The sequence below is a fragment of the Crocodylus porosus genome, unplaced genomic scaffold, assembly GCF_001723895.1.
Source record: "Crocodylus porosus isolate Cpor-Errol unplaced genomic scaffold, CroPor_comp1, whole genome shotgun sequence".
Classification (NCBI taxonomy): domain Eukaryota; kingdom Metazoa; phylum Chordata; order Crocodylia; family Crocodylidae; genus Crocodylus; species Crocodylus porosus.
The window spans coordinates 5,436,337-5,455,467 of NW_017728927.1; the positions used below are offsets into that span (position 1 = coordinate 5,436,337).

At 49.1% G+C, this 19,131-nt stretch overlaps 1 protein-coding gene across 2 annotated transcripts in view; it reads right to left on the reverse strand.

Annotated features, from left to right (window-relative positions):
* The window catches only part of COG7 (component of oligomeric golgi complex 7), a 23,187-nt gene extending 4,344 nt beyond the window's left edge, over positions 1 to 18,843 (reverse strand). The window contains exons 1-16 of one of the 2 annotated variants that reach the window (XM_019541827.1): positions 18,532 to 18,843; positions 17,313 to 17,461; positions 16,059 to 16,175; positions 15,764 to 15,932; positions 13,597 to 13,679; positions 12,729 to 12,851; positions 10,855 to 11,053; positions 9,017 to 9,144; positions 8,573 to 8,727; positions 7,317 to 7,433; positions 6,187 to 6,252; positions 4,279 to 4,465; positions 3,072 to 3,212; positions 2,552 to 2,635; positions 2,046 to 2,180; positions 117 to 231 (exon numbers count right to left, since the gene is read on the reverse strand). In XM_019541827.1, the coding sequence (XP_019397372.1) occupies positions 117 to 231; positions 2,046 to 2,180; positions 2,552 to 2,635; positions 3,072 to 3,212; positions 4,279 to 4,465; positions 6,187 to 6,252; positions 7,317 to 7,433; positions 8,573 to 8,727; positions 9,017 to 9,144; positions 10,855 to 11,053; positions 12,729 to 12,851; positions 13,597 to 13,679; positions 15,764 to 15,932; positions 16,059 to 16,175; positions 17,313 to 17,461; positions 18,532 to 18,697 (2,134 nt within the window). In that variant the 5' untranslated portion in view covers positions 18,698 to 18,843. The remainder of the gene's footprint in view (positions 1 to 116; positions 232 to 2,045; positions 2,181 to 2,551; positions 2,636 to 3,071; positions 3,213 to 4,278; positions 4,466 to 6,186; positions 6,253 to 7,316; positions 7,434 to 8,572; positions 8,728 to 9,016; positions 9,145 to 10,854; positions 11,054 to 12,728; positions 12,852 to 13,596; positions 13,680 to 15,763; positions 15,933 to 16,058; positions 16,176 to 17,312; positions 17,462 to 18,531) is intronic. The other variant, XM_019541828.1, reaches the window with a different exon arrangement.
* Positions 18,844 to 19,131: the final 288 nt, after the last annotated feature.

Here is a 19,131-nt window from a genome sequence, read left to right on the forward strand (position 1 = left end):
TTTTTTTTTTTTTTTTTGAGGTCCTGAGAGGCCTCCTAACCACAAGTCATTCCACCTTTGTAATGTCAAAGCCACATGGGGCTTCTGCACAGGCACTTGGCTCAGCTGCGTCCTACCTTGCTCTGGGGGATATGGCAGCTTTCCAGCATGTAATGCCAATTCCAAAGCAGAATCTTCCTGTGTAACAAACGGCTCGAGATGCAGTGGCAGGGACATGATATACTGCCCAATCTGCAATGCAAAGAGAAAGGGCTGTTAATCTAACACAATGTTGTTAGGACCCATGTGCAAGGCAGCCTGGCACGGAGTGGGGCAGGGGCTGGGCCTGACCACTAAGCCCAACAGCTGCCAACCTCGATTCCCTCCAGAAACCAGGTCCCCCTCCCAGCCACTGGCCCACATTGTCCATGCAAGAGGAAGTCTTTTTCTGAAAGTCAAGGGACTAGTCACAGAGGCAACTGTGGCGAGAAAAACAGGTAAGCAGGCCTAGGGCTGTAATTACTGCCTCGACACTGGGGGGACTGGTGCCTTGTTTTCTGGACTGAAACCAAAAAGCCCGCTCCAAACACACCACAGAAGAGGAAACAGCAGCTCAGTTGTAGTGGGGAGGCTACAAAATGCTGTCATGACACAGAGGCTGCCCAAAGCAAACGCATGCTGCGTGAACCCACCCAGACACTTGCCCTCCCTGGGTAGCACACTAAACCCCATGGACAGCTCTTCTGCACAGCAAGTGCAGTTGCGTGGGTCTCAGTCTCAATGGCACCTGCATGTTTTAGGCCAAGCAGCAGCATTGGTTTCAAAGGCTGCCTAAGCTCCATCCTGGTCCCGGGATGTACAGCACTCACACTCTACACCCAGCCACAGGTTAACGAGCAGCTTTGGAAAGGAGGCTCTGGAAAGCCAACCCCCTGCAGGCAGGCAGGCGGCTCCTAGGTGCTACTTCTGGCCCACATGGACACAGAGTCCCTCTGTGAGCTGACCCAAAGCCCCACGGTGCTGAGGTTTTTAAACTGCCATTATGTGCTGCCAAACAAATCCAGGGCTCATGTGTGCTGTCAAGTGTTCCCTCAGGAAAGCAGCACTGGCAGCTTGGTTACAAAATTAGTAGCAGGAGCTTCCCTCTCCATTTTACCAGCTGCATCACCCCTGAACCTCTGCACTTCGACAAAGACCTCCGCACAGTGGCTTGGTTTCGAGTTGTGCAGTGAATACCACAAAGCTCAGCAGTACCTCACTGTTAGCTCCATGCAGCAGAAAGCAGCAACACCGCAGCCACTGCCTTCACTGCAGGGGCACTTTTTCAAAGGCCAATACCCTGTTAGAGAGCAGCATGCGCTGCACACATCAGTGCCAAGCAGACATTTACACGGCAGATCAAGCAAGTCATCAGCACCTACTGAGCGAGCTCCACTCTCCTCAATCTCCAACACAGCCTGGCTCACCAGGGCAGACGTTGGAGTTGCTACCCTCTCCCTGTTCAAAGGTTACAGGGAGCAACTGTTCACCAGGGCACCCAAGGGGAAAACACTGGAGTAATGACCACAAGCTCCTGGAAGACCAATTCAGGCTCAACAGTAGGAAAAACTTCTTCACAGTCAGGGTGTCCAGACTGTGGAATAAGCTCCCTCCAGAGGTGGTGCAATCGCCTACCCTGGAAATCTTCAAAAGAAGACTAGACAGTCACCTTGCTGGGGTCCCCTGACCCCATTATCTCTCCTGCTTGGTGCAGGGGGCTGGACCTGATGATCTTCTGAGGTCCCTTCCAGCCTTACAATCTATGAATCTAGGGGGGAGGCAAGGGAGCAACCTCCAAGCCTGCACCAGTGAACAGAATCAAAGAATTGGATGCTTATCTTGCTGGGATCCTATGACCCCAGCTGACTTCCTGCCCTTTGGGCAGGGGGCTGGACTCGATGATCTTCCAAGGTCCCTTCCAGCCCTACAAAATCTATGAAGCTGTGGCAGCAAGACCCACCAACACAATTGGCCCATGTTCCCCATCCCATTCCCATCATGCTGGTACTCAAAAAAGACTCCTCTACCTCTGCAGGTGTAGAAAGACCAGAGAGGCTCCCAGAGCCTGGAAGGGCAGAAGGGATCAAGCTCTTTGGTAAGTCACTAGTACAACAGGGCTTCTTTTGTGTGACACCTGCTCTGGGGACCAGGCTCTTCAGTCTCTGAAGAGATACCAAAAGCCTCCTTGTCAGTAAGCAGCATGGCGTTCAGAAGCAGCCGCATTTCCTACCAGTGCAAGAGTCGGCACTTCAAGCAATGCTGCCCAGCAGTGGGTCATTTTCCAGGGCTTTTCAAAGCCCTGAATACTATTTTGCACTGGTAACAACAGGACCCAAGCCAAGGATTCCCCCAAAACTGCAAACCCTTTGGGGAGGGAAACACGGGATGGGACGGGACAGGGGACACATACGATACACCTGTAATATGGCTTTACCTGCCCTCACACAGAGAGCAACTGGATCCCTGCGTAGAAACAAACCAGAAAGTCCCCAGCACCCTGCCATTTCCAGGACAGATCACCACATGCCCTTACATTGCTGATGTATTCCAGGGGAGTCAGGCTGAAGTTTGGTAGGTCATCAGTTAGTGTCTCGCCAAGGCCACCCGAGCTCCAGCCCTAAGGATCAAAGCAGAGAACCAGACAAAGACACTTTCCACATGGCTACAGGAAAGGAGTAAACTCACAGGGTGACAGAGTAGAATTGTCCATGGCCCCCTAGAGAAATCAGGTCTGAGAAATCTGTAATAAGAGCCACCTCTCAAGCACTCTACACTGCTCATTGTGCAATGCACATGCAGATGACATAAACGATGTCCACACACGTCAGAATCCTGAAGACCAACACCCCAGACATGAAGCATACGTTCAGCCCAAGGCAGAATCTTCACATCTGGGAAACTCCCAGAGGTGAGATCACCTGGGCCTGAAGGCAGCCCCAGTAGGAAAGGGACACAGGATCACTATCCCAGTCTCCCTCACAGTGCAGAGAGATGATTTTACCAGATTTTACCACGGTTCCTGCCGGATCAAAGGAACCATCCCAGGAACTCACCTCCATCTTGGAAATGAGCAAGAGCTGCTGTTTTATGCGAAGAAAAACAGAATCGAACGCCAACTGGTGTGCCAGCTGGTTGAGGCGGGTTAGGGCAGTTCGAGATGCAGACAGCAGGCTATGGTTACTTGTGCCTTTCTCCTAGCACAAAAAAGGAGACACACATATACAGACATCATTGCACTGGCCCCAAGAGGCATAAGTCAAACCATCTGAAAAGAAGGCTTTTACTTGGCTCAGCACAGACTCAAAATAGAGCCCTCCCCACAGCAGTTGGACATGTTTCCACTGGACAGCACCCCCAGTGCTTCCTGCTCAAGGTCGCACCTCTGGGAGGAAGCAGGAAGAAGAGGTCCCACATTCCCTCTGTGCCAGCCAGCAGAGCCGGTCATACACAAAGGCAGACGTGATCAGTGGGCAGAGCTGCCACTGCAATGCGCAGTCCCAGAGAGATTCTGACAGAGCCCTGGCACTTCCTTCTCCCCACAATCCTGACAAGAGAGAAGGACCAATGTGACCTTTAGCTGACCAGGCTTAGAGGTCACAAAGCAGCTGACCTGATGTTCAGAAGCAAGGAACAGCTCTGCACAAAGAGGTTAAACATGGAAAAAAAATGCTATTCCTATGTAGGGCAAGTGTATAATACTGAGCACAGAGCTGCATGAATTAGGTGTATATTAAATACCAAAAAGTTCAGAGTACCTTAAGAAAATAAGGAAGCCAGAATAAATAACCTTAGCTTTCCTCTTCCAAGTGACTGATGATGGTAAATGTACATAAATTAGATCAACAGGAAGATAACTTTCAGGAGTCGCTTTACCCTGTTCACAGATACATGCATGAACGCTCCCGCAGAATTACATTTCAGGATGGAGACGTCAGCAGGGGAGAAAGCCTTGGACAGACAATGTACCAGCTGGAAACTCAAGGGGACTTGGACACAAACCTTCCAAGACCTAATGCCTTGGATGGCTCCTCTGCACCAAAGCAAGCAGCTGGCAGTGTGCGACCAGAGCGCCATGCCTTGGGGAGATGCTGTGAGGCTGCAGTTTCCAGAGAGGGAGATTTCCTTCTTAGTAGCGCCACACGAATTAGGCCCAGGTGTCTTCGGAGAGAACCTGATCCACAGGAAGCACCAGCACCAACCCCGTCTGCCAACCTGCCACCCACAAGGCCACAGTGCTTCAGAGCAGGGGTGCTCACCTACCTTCAGGGTGTAGAGGGTTTCCAGGAGGCTGGCATGCTCAACTGGGTTCTCTTTCTGAAGGTAATTGTATTCTTGCCAGGGGTTCTTGCCTGTGCTCTTCTTGTCAGCCAGGCTGACATCCTGCAAGCCGGACAAACTGCAGGGGCTGTAGGAGTCAGAGAGGTACTTCCCAGCTGTGGATAAAATCCTGAAACCAAAGTTTACAGACAAACTCCACTGGAGTCAGCACTTCACTGCCCTGAGCGACTGCTTGAGCCTTCTCCATGGGCCCTGGCCTCAGCTGCAGCCCTGTCTTAGGAGGCTCTGCTGTTGCATCCCCCAACATCACCAATGCAGCCAGCTTTGGCCTGTGAAGGAGAGTGCAACACTGAGTGAAGTGGGGAAGGGAGGGGCGGCCTAACAGCTCCACAACCAGTGTAGTCTGCAAGTTTGTGCAAAGAGGGCCTGATGCTTGGTTTCACCCACTCCTCCCCAGGCTGGCAAACAGCATGTAACACATGGCTCTGCAGTGACCCTGAGACCAGCCTTGGGCCACAGGTGCCAGCAGGATCCTTCATAGCCAAAGGAAAGGAACTGGGAAAGAAGGGCCACACACTGCCATGTGTTGGAATGGTAACACCACACAGCTCCAGAGACTGGGGGGACACTTAAACACTAGGCTTGCAAAGCACCTGAGAACACCCAAACTGGGACCAGCAACATCCTACTGCACACCCAGCTTTTGGGGGAGGGAGGGCAGCCGGGGCATGTCGTCCTCTTGCCTGATCCCCACCTCCTACCAAGAGCTATTACTTGTGCCCTACCAACAGGATGCCCTTTGGCAGACTATCCTCTCTGGAGCACACAACAGCCTCAGCAGTGCTGCACATGGGCACTGTGATTGTTTGCACAGCTCTCAGAGCTCTCCAAGATCACCAAGATGGTCTTGGCTGCCATGGAAGGTGCCTGTAGCAGACAAGTTCACAGGTGCACCAATCCACTGCTCAGAGGAACACCAGAGGCTCCCAAGAGCAACAACTGACAGAAATCTGACTGACCTGCTACCATGGAACAAATGCAAATGCCTCAATCCTATGCAACAAAGCATCTGCACTGGCCCACTTCTCCTATCCATGGCCCCCTCTCTCTCTCTAATAGTTCCTCAGTATTAAGACCATATGAGACCAGCAGATCTCACCTGTCTTACCTGCTGTTTATCACAGGCCATTAGATTCCACCCAGATCCCCCAACATCCCCCAAGGACTCCATTAAGTTAAAGGCATTTCAGCCCCGGCCTGTGCGCAAGGGGCAGAAAGCAAGAGGGGAAAATGAAGGTGCCACTTGTGGCACAGGTGCCAGAAACAACAGGGAGTTGATTAGGCAAGCTATGTCAGGTGGACCATGCTCTGTGCTGCAGAGGGTGGCAGGGCCCTACCAGTCTGAGCTGGGGGGGGGGGCAAATTCCTTCTCACCCCCAAACCAGGCCCCTTCGTCTTAACATGTGGGCAAGACGCAGGCCAGGCAGCCCAAAGAGGATCCTATACTGCCTCAGAGTGTGGTCCATTCCATCCAGTGCCCAGCTGTGGCCAGTCTCTGGTGGCTGGGGGAGGGAGAGGGGAGGCAAGGCTTCTAGCCAACTGTGCACAAGGGGAAAAAATGTTCTTCCAGTGTCATTGAATAACCCTGCAATGTTTCAAGCTACTGCCTTCTTTTAATTTCAGCCCTACATTTTATCAGCCATTGTTACACATTTGCATCTTGGCAGACATGGCGTCAGCTAACAGACACCATCCACTAAATCACTCAACCTGCTCGTTGTGATTAGCAAAAGGCTCTCACATTCCCTTGGCCACCTGCCTAAAGAGGGAGCCCCTGGGGGCTGTTTCCTCTAGCCTGGATATACAAGTAGTCATTCCAGCCCTCCTTACCTGTTTGCTAGCTGCTGCTCAAAGTCCCCGCACTGCCGAAGGAGTTCGCCACAAGTTGTTATTATTCTGGGAGAGGGAAGAACAAAATATGCCACGTGGTCACACCTGGGGCAGACAGCACCAAGTCTCCCTCCCTTCACCTGGCTCTGTTATACAAGGGGCTTTAAGGAAAAACTCATCACTGAGGAGAAGCAAGAGCTCTTCTGAGGGGAGACATTGCTCTTTCAGCTTGTCCATTAGCTACAGATTCCAAGGACTGGACTATATGACGTTTCAAATGCAGCAACCATCTAGGGCTGCTACTACAGGTGCAAGGTAGGCATAGCCTAGTGCTCTGCTCTCAAAATCTGAATAAGGTGGGTCACATCGTAACCACAACTGTCTGATATCAAGTAAACCTTACAGCAGATCCTATCGGAGGCCTATAACAGAGAGTGTCCTTCCTTCCTTGAGCCTTAAAGTGGCTACAATCCAACAGATAAAGCAGTCGTGCCTCTAACTGCCTTGAGGTTTAGTAAGCTGCACGTAAATCCATCATGGCTACATTCCCTGGAAGAGACACCCTTAAAGATTAAGAACAAAAATAACTCTAGTTTTGCAACCAGTTTCATCACCCAGGTCACAACCTCGCCTCATCAAGCAGCCTGTCTCTACAGAAGCAGGTGAATTAGAAAGATTACTGCCCACATCTGTGCCATTCTGGTAGGCAGACTGGGTCAAATGAGAGAATGCTAGAGAGGTTTCATTAATATCTTGTCAGGAACAAAAGCATGTGTTAAATTTCACTCCAATTAGACCTAAAGAGGAAGAGGCAAAGAAGAGTCAGCATTAGCAGCAAGGACTGGGGTCAGGTACACCAAGGTATTCGGGAGTTAGGTACTTAAGTGCTTTGTGGATCTGAGCTTTGGTTCCAAAATGGGGTAAGAGTAGGGATTTTCCCTCTTCCAAGGAAGACCTGCCAAACCCAGAGAAAAAGAAGCTAAACACCACAGCCCAGAAGAATCCCATCTTAGGGTAAGTTTTTACACCTTCAGTTTTCACACAAACCCCAGAGTTGACTCAGGGACAAACGCTAAGTGACAGCTTCGGTGTTTGCTGCCCCAGGAGCCCAACTCTGCCCACCCCCTTACCGGATGGAGTTCTGGAATGCAGCCCAGTCCTCCTGGAAGAGGGAATCTGAAGCAATATCATCCAGTTTGCATTTCTTCCGTACAGACTGCAAAGTGTTGGTGAAGTCAGATGCATACCTATGGGAGAAACAGAGCAAAAAAAAAAAGGCACGGAAAAAGCCCTCAGGCTGCAAAGCAAGACAGTAGCATTTGCTGCAAGCTGCTCTCTTTGTCTCAAACAAGGAGCAAAGAACAAGATGCCCTTCACCAGGGAAGTACAGTGAAGGCATTCACTGCCCTGCCCCAGCAACTCCCAAGCTGTGCTCTGCCAGACTGTGGTAAAGGGTGCCCAGAGGCCTGCAAACTGTGCAGGACCATGTATACCTCACTTGTGCCTGCAGTCAAAGGCTGAGTGACTGGGGTAAATGAAGGTTGGAAGGCAAATGTGGGTTTGGGGGCTGCTGCTAAAGCTCCCCCACAGGTATATGTGGTGATTAGTGACACAGACAAACTTACACAGGGGCTGAGAGAAGCCTAGCACACCAGTCACAGTAACCTGCTCTGCATCCACAACGGGGAACCAACCTGCAGCACTGCCAGCAGGGAATTTCTGCTGTCACAAGCCATAACGACAGCTCTAGAAAAGATGAGCCAAAGCCTCTAAGGCTGCTCCTGTTCCACTGCAGTCATGCACTGAGCAACATCTGTTCTCTCTCCTGCCTCTCCTGAGGGGAAGCAAGGGACAGGGAGCATTTTGTTTGGGAACTGTCTTAATTTACCCCCCACCCCGCTCCTCCTACAGGCTGCTGCAGACACAAATTCAGCAGGACTGCAGCTGTACAGCAGTCCCCAATCTGTGGTGCATGTACTACCAGTGGTATGCAGACCACCTGTCACTGGTATGCATTAACAGATTTATTATAATTACTTTAGATGACAAAAATTCGCTGGTGGTACTTAAGTTTGTATTATTTTAAATGGGTGGTACGCAATCTGTCAGAATTCGGGAACTGCTGCGTTAGGAGCATTTTCTGTTGCCTCATGTATCTCTCATTTTTCACTGGAAACAACACGTTGAGACACCTTTGCTGGCTGAGATAAGTGGCAGAACGGGAGATCATGCAGGCAGGGATTATGCAAAGTGCTTTCTCAATCTACATGAAACATGCCCGAGTGCTGACAATACAAGAAACCCCCTCCCCTCCCCATGCTCAGCCACCCACTGACCACTCCCTCACTCTTGGGAGCAGCATGCTAGCAAAACAGAACTGCTTTACTTGGCAAAAAGAGCTCTGAGGGCCTTGAGGAGTCCACACACGCCCAGTCCATCAGTGAGTTTCATGCAGTTGTCGATAGCTGCAGAAGCCAAGCTGAAGATTTTGTTCACTGAGTGGTTCAGCTCCTGGACACAGTCAATTACTTCCCAGTGCTCCTGAACAACAGAAGATACAGAAGGTTCATCCCGACCCCTCCTTTTAGGAGTTCCCCTGAAATAACCACATCACACCACATCTTGGCATAGTTCACAGGAATACGCTCCTTAGCTGCTCTAATAATCATTGATGAAAGCAGCGCATTCCACCAATGGTTACATGCTCCCTTCTGATCACCCTAAGGAGATTAGCAAAGCAGCTATGGACTCAAAACAAATGTATCAACCACTAGCCTGCAGTGACCCGTGACCTTATAATATGCAGAGGAAGGAGAGAACATTACATTACCAGGGGCACTGCACTGATCTGGATGAGGAGGTTTTCTTCTTCCAGGTCTCCATACTGCAGCTGATAGGGCTTATATGGACCATATACCACTTCCACCAGTTCCATCACTTTTACCAAGTTATGTTCTTCTGCAAGGAATCAGAAGCCTAGATTATAAAAAATGAGCATGCTGCTAAAGCAGCTGTTTTGAAGTGGCACGCAGTACACCTTCACAGAGCTGTGTGCAGACACCCAGTGTACCAAGTGCCTTGGGATACACCTTGGAACAATGCCTACAGCTGTAAAGCTGAACTGAGCACTTTTTTAGCAAACAGGTAAGGCCAAGATCTCCTATTCCAGAAGCACTTTGAGGGAATTGTAAGTCATATTCTGGGAAATCCGAGACCAAACTGAGCCACTGGACTTTTTGCCAGCTGTCACCCATCCCAGCCTCCACCATCCAGTGACAAAATGCAGGATCAGCCCAAACTTGTGTCTGACCCAGCCTAACAGGTCTTGATCCCTACCTCAAATGAATGACACCAACTCATTCCACGTAGGCCCCTGCACAGTCACTACCAGCCAAGACCGAGTGAACCTGAAGCCTATATCTCCTTGTCAATCTATCACTCAACTCCCCTGTTCTTGGACCATTTCCGCTCCACTATGTTGTTTTAGAAGCACGCAGGCTGATATGTAAATAAATTATGCTGTTTTTACTCAGCTAACAGTTCAGTGCCTAGTTTCCTATAATCCATGGTCTTACAGACTTTGGCCTCATTTCTCCAAGTTCTTTGCTACCTATCCCAGTTAAGTACAACCAGTGGGTGGGTAGTGAATGTTAACATTGAATCAGAAGGATAGACAGAGTACACGGGTGAAACAGCCACATTTCCTGGAATACCAAAGCCATCACAATTAAATGCAATTAGTTAAAAAGCTAAGATTACATGCTGAGGACAGAGTCAGAAAACAACCAAAGGCAGGAAACACAGCATTAGAGATGACCCAACAGCTGTAAAATATGATGGTCCCAAAAGCTGCCTTTCAAGGGACCCTGCCAAATTAAGATTATCCTACAATAAGCACAGATTAAAACTGTACATGAGCCTAAATTACTACTGTGTGGTCTGGATACTGATGCCCTCATCCTCTCTCCTCCCTTGTCTCTCACAGTTTGCAACCATAGCCCACCAAGTCATTTCTGAAATGAGACCACAAATGCCTCAAGGCAGGGAAAATGCTATCTACCTGTCCTGCAAGGCACCTTGAGCCTTTTAGGCAATAGACTGATACATATTTCAGAAATAAAGCTTGACCCAGTGGTTTATTGTGGCTAAAATTTGGCTTTTCTAAACCTCAAGATCAACAGAAAGGCACCTTCAATTTTTCTGACTTCCAAAGAAAATGTTTTTTAAACAAAACTTCCCTTACAGCATTTGAGACAGCAAACAACTTCTTGTTTACAGAAGTATGATATAAGCTCAGGAAACTACCCAAATCTTTGGCTGCTGTCATCCAAACTAGTCAAGCAGCTTCTCTAACTCAATTTTTCTGTCTGAGGGGAAAGAAATGCTAACACTCGTTAAAAAAAAGTGATAAGTATTATTTACTCAAAGCACTGAGGCAATATCAGCTCTCTTTCAGTAAACATAATTGTGATTGTGTCAATATATTTAGAGCAAGTTAAATATATGTTTTGGTACAAACACCACGTACCAAGTAAATTCTGTAGAATAAATATAATGGCCTTGCATTTCTGAAGTAGTACTTTCCATGGAGAAAACCCCAGGACTTAACAGAGGATTACACAAATACCGTGCGCAGCAGAGCAGAACACTGAAAATAACAATCCTTACGTAGATTAGGCAGCATCGCAACCTCCAGACCTCGTGCAAAGTGCAGGGTGGTGTCATAGAGCTCCAGCAGCTTTGTCAGCTTTGTTTCCTGACCTGCTCGCTCCATTGCGGTGCTGAGGCAGACCGGGATGGAAGGCACCAATGCCCCTAGCGTCTGGATCAGCAGCACAGTCACGATTTCGTGGGGGTTCTTGAAAACCTGCGTGAGCAAAAAAAGCTATTAGCAGAGCCTACATCACCTCAAGGAAATACTGTTGGCAACAGAAAGCAGCCACAGGTTCTGTACAGAGCCCCGGTGCCTCGGCCACAGGCCAATGCCTTCCCATGAAGGCTGGTAGAGCAGTCTGATCAACAAAAACCATGCGAGAGCTCACAGGAGTCCTGCATGGACTGTGGGAGTCAAATTACCCCAAAGCAGAACCGTGGTGCATGCTTATCTGCAGGCAGCTTAGGCAGGCCAAGAACATTACCCTGTGCATACAGACATGCCACTGGATCCTCTCTAGCTAGTGCAATCCCAACTAGTGCTGGTAAGTACATTTGAAGACAGGCCTATGTACAGAGGAGGCTGACGACACTGCATGGGGACAGAGTTGTCATTCACTCAGCACTTTGTCTAAGGCAGCAACAAATCTATGAGACTGATGAGAGATGGGACCAGTGAAAGACAGGCAAACAGTGGGCAATGGAACAGCAGTGCAGTAGCAAACAGGGTCTCTGCCTTTAAACATAGTTTAAAGAAGCACCTTAGAATGCATATGGCATGAGGAAATGGGACAGAGCATCCCACAGCAAGGGCAGGCAGAGGCTAGTGCTGAGAAGGACTATATTCTAGACTCAGACAGATGTAACCCACTAGGAACCTTTGCCTTTAGACCACAATAAGGCCAGCTCCGTGTTCTCAAGATGCAGCCCTCATCTCTACCTGCAGGGGCTCATCTTATGATCCATCTGACTGGCTAATCAGCTTCTCTCTCTCAGGACCTGTACATCTCACTGTCAGACCTGGGCCTATCCCACAGTGGGAAGGCCTGGACAGCAGGTAGAATGGGAAAGAGAAATGACTTATACCAAAGGATTGTTCAAATGAAGGCTCAGAAGAAAACCCAAGGGTGATACAAGCTTTGGCCCTGATGGCAAGCACCATCACAAAAACAAGCTCCAACAAAACATGGCAGTAAATAAGTCAACATCTGAACTATGATTCATGTCTAATTATTATGCAGGGAAAAATACATTGTTTCAAGAAAGGGCTGGCTTTCTTTGCAGGAAAGAGTCTCAAGACTTATTACAAGCTACATAATCTGGAGATAAAAATCTCCCTTACCCTTCATGGGTGAGAACTCCTGTGGGCTCAGCAAGATCTGGCACAAAGTTTCCAGGTCAATGTGGAGGGAAGCAAACTGCCTTACAGGGGAGGTGTGCAAGGTAAACTGCAGTTCCAGTTTTCTTGCAATGCTGCAGGCTAATGGCAGAAGCCCCCCCACTACTCAGACAGAACCCCACAAGCCAGTCGAGTGATCTTCCAGGGTCTCCTCCAGGCCCAGCAATAATGAAATTCAGGAATTTCAAAGGTTTTGCAACAGTACAAAATGCAGTACTGACTAATTAGATTTCACTTAAGATAGAGATAAAAGAGATAGAGCAGCTCTAACAGCCACAACACAGTGCTGCTGCCCCTGGTTTAGTCAGCACTCTAGTCCTGTCTGTGAGGGCAGATGCACTAGAACCTGAAAGAAGCTCCAAGCCTGTCCTCTATCAGAGAGGAACAGACTGGGACAGCCCAAGCTTTATCATCACTAGCAGAGCCCATGCTCATTCCTGTCCTGTGCCCTCCTATGCACTACACTGACATTAGCTAGTAACACCTGTACCTGCATGGTCCACTGGAGTTGTGAGTGCCATGTTCCAAGCAGAGTGTCATACAGCTCAGTCAGCTGCCGATCCAGGCTTAAATCGCTCTGACAAAGATCCTGCCAGACTGCCACCAGCTGCACCTGCAAGGGTAGCAGAGGTCATACATTACAGAACTGGGCCTATGTACCTCAAGTAGACACAATTCTAATGCAAGCTGCTTGTCCTCAAAAACAGTGAGTGCCCTTGCTATAGCACTGCACCTTGAAAGGGTCTCAGGCTTCCAAAATGAAGCTAACGGCTTCTTGGCCCATTCACAGGTTTAATTAACACTGGTATTTTGCTCATAAATGAGACTGAAACCAACACCGCAGCTGAAGTATTTGGCAGGTCCCTGCCCTGAACCTAATCCTCCCACAGGCCACAGTGATGAGAGGCTTTGAAGGATCAGGTTAAGATCACCCAACTGTCCAGAATTCCACTCTCCAGACTTGCCTGACAAAAGCTTGCAAAATTCGGCAGCCAGCAAATTCCAGTAAAGTTTCTACCGGAAACCCCAAGCTAGGAATGGAGGAAAAAAAGCAAACGCTTTCTTAGGGCACAAAAAACTTCTGGACAAGTACAAGTGTCCTTCTCATGCAGAATGCTTGCTGCCTGGGGAAGGCACACAAGGAGTCTTCTGGAAACTTATTCCCAAAGTCCCCCACCCCCGGGGGGAGTAACCAAAGCTGGCAGCGCCAGGAGCAGGCTCAAGAGGATGAGACAGGGGACTCCATCCTCAGTTTACCTGGACAAGTGACATACCTAGAATGGCAGCTCCCCCTACAGGTTACAGCAAGTACCAAAGCCATATTTCATTAGCCCCGTTTAAAGGAGACTCAGGCATACCTTGTGACACTTGTAGTAATATGCAAGGAGCTGGGGCATCCGATCGATCTCAGTGAAGACTTTCACAAACACTTTGGCCTGATCTAAACAAAGAAAAAGCACCAAACATCAATTAACAGGTCACCTTCCAACCTGCATGACACACAAATTAGACAAAAAATCTTCCACCCCAAGAACAGAAGAGCCTGGATCCGGTGGAGTGGGGTAGGGTGGGGAGGGGGTTGCATCACAGTATGTGGAGAAAGTGATGAGACCCTCAGAGTGCCCCATTCCTTCCAGCTAGGAGCACAGTGGCCTCTGAATCTACGCTCATAGTGTAGGCAGTGAAGAACACTGATCAATGAGTTTTCAACTTCCCTTACTAAGGCAGTGACTCCAGCCCCCAGTAACAGTAGGAAACCTTCTAAAGATTTGATGTCTTTTCCCCATGCACAAGTAGGGTTCTCCAGGCCTTGGCAGATCTGCAGTTCTGCCTTCACTGACCCCCTGCAATAACACCCAAATTAGTGGCCTCTTCACTTTGACTGATGACCCAGCTAGAACTTTCTCAAATCTTGCCAATCCAGACTCGCCAGAGCTCCCTGCTCTCTTTGTATATCTGGAGCAGTGACTATGGCTGTCTCTACAGCAAGCAGCTGGGTTCACAAGTGTTTTCAATGACCAGTTTAAAACCTTGTTTCTGTTTTGCTGCTGGATTGCATTAGGGTTGCACTACAGGGTCCAACAAAAACTCCACCTTAGAAAAGCCCAAGAAATGCTAGCAAAGGAAAGGAAAAGTACATTTGCCAGCTGCTCCAGAGGGGACTTGAGCAAGGAAATATGCAAGCAGCTGTATTTACCTCAAAGCCAGTGAAACACCCTGAATAACTGGCCCAAGTAAAAGACACACGTCCACTGCAGAGGTGCCATCTGCTGGCAGTTCCTATCACAGCCACCTGGAGATCCTGCTAAGGAGCATTAGCATCAAGCTGGTTGTTTCTAACCTGCTCTTTTTGGGGGGCTTTCACCATAAAAGGGAGAAGGCTTTCTGAAACCTTACTGTACCCCTGCCTCTGCCTACAAAAGGCCAGGCACCCTATGAAAGCAACAGGATACAGAAACTAAAGAGCAACAGCGAGGAGCACAACCTGAGGAAAGAGATCAGAGTAAGGAGTGGCAGGGAAAGACAGAAGAGGAGTGAGAAGGGGAAAGAGGAAAGGAGATGGTGCTGGTAGTGGGATGGGAAAAGGTCAAGTGTCTCTATTAAGAACCTGAGCATACGAAGCTTTCAATACCAATGCTTTCACTTAGACAGCAAGTTCCTTGGGCCATGGGCCACCTCTTGGCCTGAGTTTATGTAGGACCCAGCACAACAGCACCTGATACCTACTGGGGCTTTTAGGTCCTACTGGAACAGGAGCAATAGATAACATTTCCCAGGCAAGATACTGATGGCATGAAGGTAGGGGCAGGTAGTCAGTACAGACCAAAAATGCCCTCCCTTTAGAATGCAACTTTACAAGGCAATAAAGAGTCAAGCCATTTCCAGATGAATTTGCCCCTTGGCTACAACATGGATCTGCACTGGATACATTTGGCAGCACTTCAGTTAGGCAACTGCAGAGGCCCTAGATACACACCAGCTGCACCTTGCTAACCTGGGCGTTGTTCAGTGGCATAATGGAAAATTGCATAACCCCAACCACCGCACTCATTAGTGTCTGCCTGTGACTGCAGGCCACGCTGCAGCCAGTTGCTGAAAGCAGCCAATCTCTACCTTTGCTCCCAGTGCCCTCAGACATAGTAGGCATGTGAACATCTAACACACCCCAAGCTTCAGGCCACTTGCTTGGAGCAGGGATGAGCAGCTTAGGGCAACAGCCAGGTTTCTGGCAGACAACACCCCTCCCCTTCACCCCAGCCAAACACATTAGAGACAGGGAAGAAAAGCATGTACAGAGAAAAGGATCAAAACAAGGAGCAGGGCAGAAAAGAACAAAGGACAAATTCAGCAGTAGAGAGGGTGATCAGGAAGGACAAGGCTATCCCAATCTGCCAGCTCATCATAAAGGCTGCTCCACCCCACACCGCTGTTTAGAGCATCCTAATTTTCCTTAGGAGACAGTTTCCCCTCTGCCTGCATATAAACAATCTATATTAAAAACAAAAGAAGCTGAGCTGCACTGACCCGCAGACTGAGCATTGAACGTAGCGACAATCTGAGGGCTGGCCAGGGCCTCCAGCCGGTTCTTCAGTGCCTCAAGGTGCACACATTTCTCTGAGTAGTCCGGCGTGTCCACAAGCATTGCCAAGCTGCTCTGCATGCTGGTTAGCTTGGCAGAGATCACAGACACGTCCTGCCACCAAAGCAAGTTACAGGGTTCGTCAGGACAGTAGCAAACAAGTCCCAGGCTTCACTACAATGTTCTGGAAGCAACAATGGACAAAGGTCTGGAAATGGTCAGGTTCATGCCAGGACCCACCTGAGTTTTAAAGGTCTCCTCAATATCTGCACTCAGAGTGCTCCACTTGTCTGCTTCCTGGAGTGACTCGGCAGCCAGCTGCATTCTGGATTTCACTCGATCGATCTCCACCAGGACCTGAAGCAGAGATGAAGCTGTTGCCCAATAGAATGGGAGGCAAACATGCAAGCTGTTTGATCTGGGAACGGAAGCAGGTCTGCTCTATTGTGCATAGGTTTAAACAGCAGATGAAACAGCAAAACAGTAGTTTCATGAGGAAGCTGGCTAAGGTGGATTCACAAGGCACAATTCAGGGGATTTGCACAAAACAAGAGAATTTCCTTCTCCAAGAGATTAAAATCAATGTCCATGCTGAAAAAGCTTAAGCTAGGTTGGAATTCTTAATTAAATATCTTCAGTATCCATTCTATATGAGAAACACTCCACAGCACACTATAAACAACAAGAGCAACTGAATTAGACAATCAAGGTTTCTGTGCTTCACTGCTCGAGCACTTAGCACTGCTCCTAAGTTCACAACAGCTTCTGTCACAGTTTGTTCTATTTTTTGGTGGCTTACACTTGTCTTAGAGATGAGAAAGGGTCCTGCATTCACCATGCACTTCTTTGGTACACAGTGCATATAAGAATGGATAAAAAGATGTCACCCTAGTCCCCCATGTTTCCACCTCACAATTCCACCATACAGTGGTCATCATCTGCCTGAGAAAAGCCTTTCACTGGTCTCCCCATGCCCCATCCAGCTCTAGGAAATCCAACTGCCTTTGTATTGAATAAGCATCACCACTCACTCACAAGGAGACGAAGAGCATCTCCACAACAATTTTTGACACTCCTCAAAAAGAACTGAAAACCTGAAGCAGCTGAAAGGAATGGAACTACTGTAGTGCAGAGACGCTACCAAGCCATAAGGGCTTTCACTGTCTGTCCTGCTTGAAAAAGACAAAGGCTCATCGCACACAGGATCCCACAGCCTCGGGGTGTGCTGCAGTGCAACAGGATGGCTTCAGCAATCCAGAAAGCAAATAATCCTATAAGCAGGCTGACTTCTACCACCACGTTCTTTCCCTCTTGTGTTCACAAGCCCCCTGAGCTCAAGCTGCTGCACAGAGCTACCACAGCCCTCCTGGAATTGCAACACAGACAGTCTTCTCATAAAGCTTCACAGTCTTGAGGTTTGCTCAATACAAGAGACTGGGGCAACCATAGCCAGCCAGGGAATCACTGATGATACTAACCAAGGAGACGAGTTACCTGCATTGACTGAGCCGTGTCCTCTTCAAATTTCTTAATATCCTCTTTCACAAGGATCATTTGCTCCTTCAAGAAAGTTGCTTCCTGTTTCAAGGCTTCCATGTCCCGCAGGACTCTCGGCATGTTCTGAAGTGCCTGGTGACTTGTTTCTGCAGGGACAAAAAGCAGTAAAGTAGGATGAGACAAACCCTCACAGATGTGCACAAATTCCTGAGGGCCTGATGCTATACCCAATAAAGGCTCCCAGATCTATAATGGGGGGCGATGCCAAGCATCAGGGACAATCCTTTTTGAGACCAGTCTGACCTGAAACAGCCAAAGATGCTGCAGGTCAGGACACACTGAAAGCAGCTTAACAAGCAGATATCCCCACATACATACACGCACTTGGTTCCTCCTAGCACCATCACCTAGATCCAGGATCACAACATCTTCCTACAAGTCTAATTTAAGGCTGTTGGTTGTAGCCATGTTGGTCTAAGGACGTAGACAGACAAAGGTTCTTTGGGGAGATGCGATACCTGTTATTTCTCCAGCAAACAGATACAGTTTACTAAATATGTCTCACAACTTTTGCTTATAAGGCTGAAGCGATCAGAACTAAACACCTTTTACTGTTGATATGACTGATAACTCATCACTACATTGGTTTTGCACTGTGATCAACTGCAGACCAACGTTTTTATAAGTTAATGCTTTGATTTATCACCATATATGATTCACTTTAATTTGATTTAGCACCTTTCCTGCTTGGTGCAGGGGGCTGGACATGATGATTTTCCAAGATCCTTTCTGGCCTTGCCACCTAAGCATTTTTGTATTTGAGGATGTCACTTTTTGGAGCAGGAACAACGCTTTTATAATGGCTGGTCCTACTTTACTGTCATATTTGTATTCTTGCTTACATTTATATTACAGTTCTACATTCATTGATATCTTTTATTAGACCAACTAGATAGCTGGAAAAAATTGTTCTTGGCAAGCTTTTGGGCACAAACTCTCCCTCTACCTGGGAGAAGGAGGGTGTTTGTGCCCCAAAGCTTGCCAAGAACAGCTTTCCCAACTATTTAGTTGGTTTAATAAAAGATGTCACACCTCCCCAGAGAAGCTAGTCCGATGACACCCTAGGCAGAGGGGCAGAGGAAGGACTTTCCCCAGCTCTTTGGCAGATCTCATTGATACAGTAAAAGCTTCAAGGAGCAGGGTAGAGCTCGGTCACCTTCCACCGCGTTGTTGACCTCCTGGATGAAGAGCTGCAGCTTCATCACGAGCGTGGCCGCGTGCGCGTCCACCTTGCCCGGCGCGTCCTGCTGCCCGGCTCGGAAGGCCCCGTTCACCCAGCTCTTCACTTCGAAGTCATCAGCTAGGAACCTGGAGAAATCCATCGCGGCCGCAGCACGCCCCAGCAGGGACTCCCTGGAGCCGGCCCCGAGCTCGCCCGGCCCACCTTCCCAGGCTCCCGGGCCCGCCCGGCCCGGCCCGGCCCGCGCTCACAAGGACCTAGCGGCGACCATGTTGGTTGTTTACACACCGCGCGACGGCTGCCGGGAAACGCCCAGCGCCCGCCGGCCACCGTACAGGCCTATTTTCTCTCTGCGCCCCCTCTCGGCCACCGTACCACTCGGCCTCGGCAGTCAGTGCCTTCTCGGCCACCGTACGGGCCTGTTTCCCTTGTCGTGTTTCCCTGTAGGCCACCGCGTGGGCGTGTTCCCCCGCTGAGCCCCCTTTCGGCCACCGTACCGCCTGCGCTTGCCAGTCAGCCCTTCTCGGCCGCCGTCTTTCGCTTTGTGTCCCCCCGGCCACCGTACCAACCAGCCCA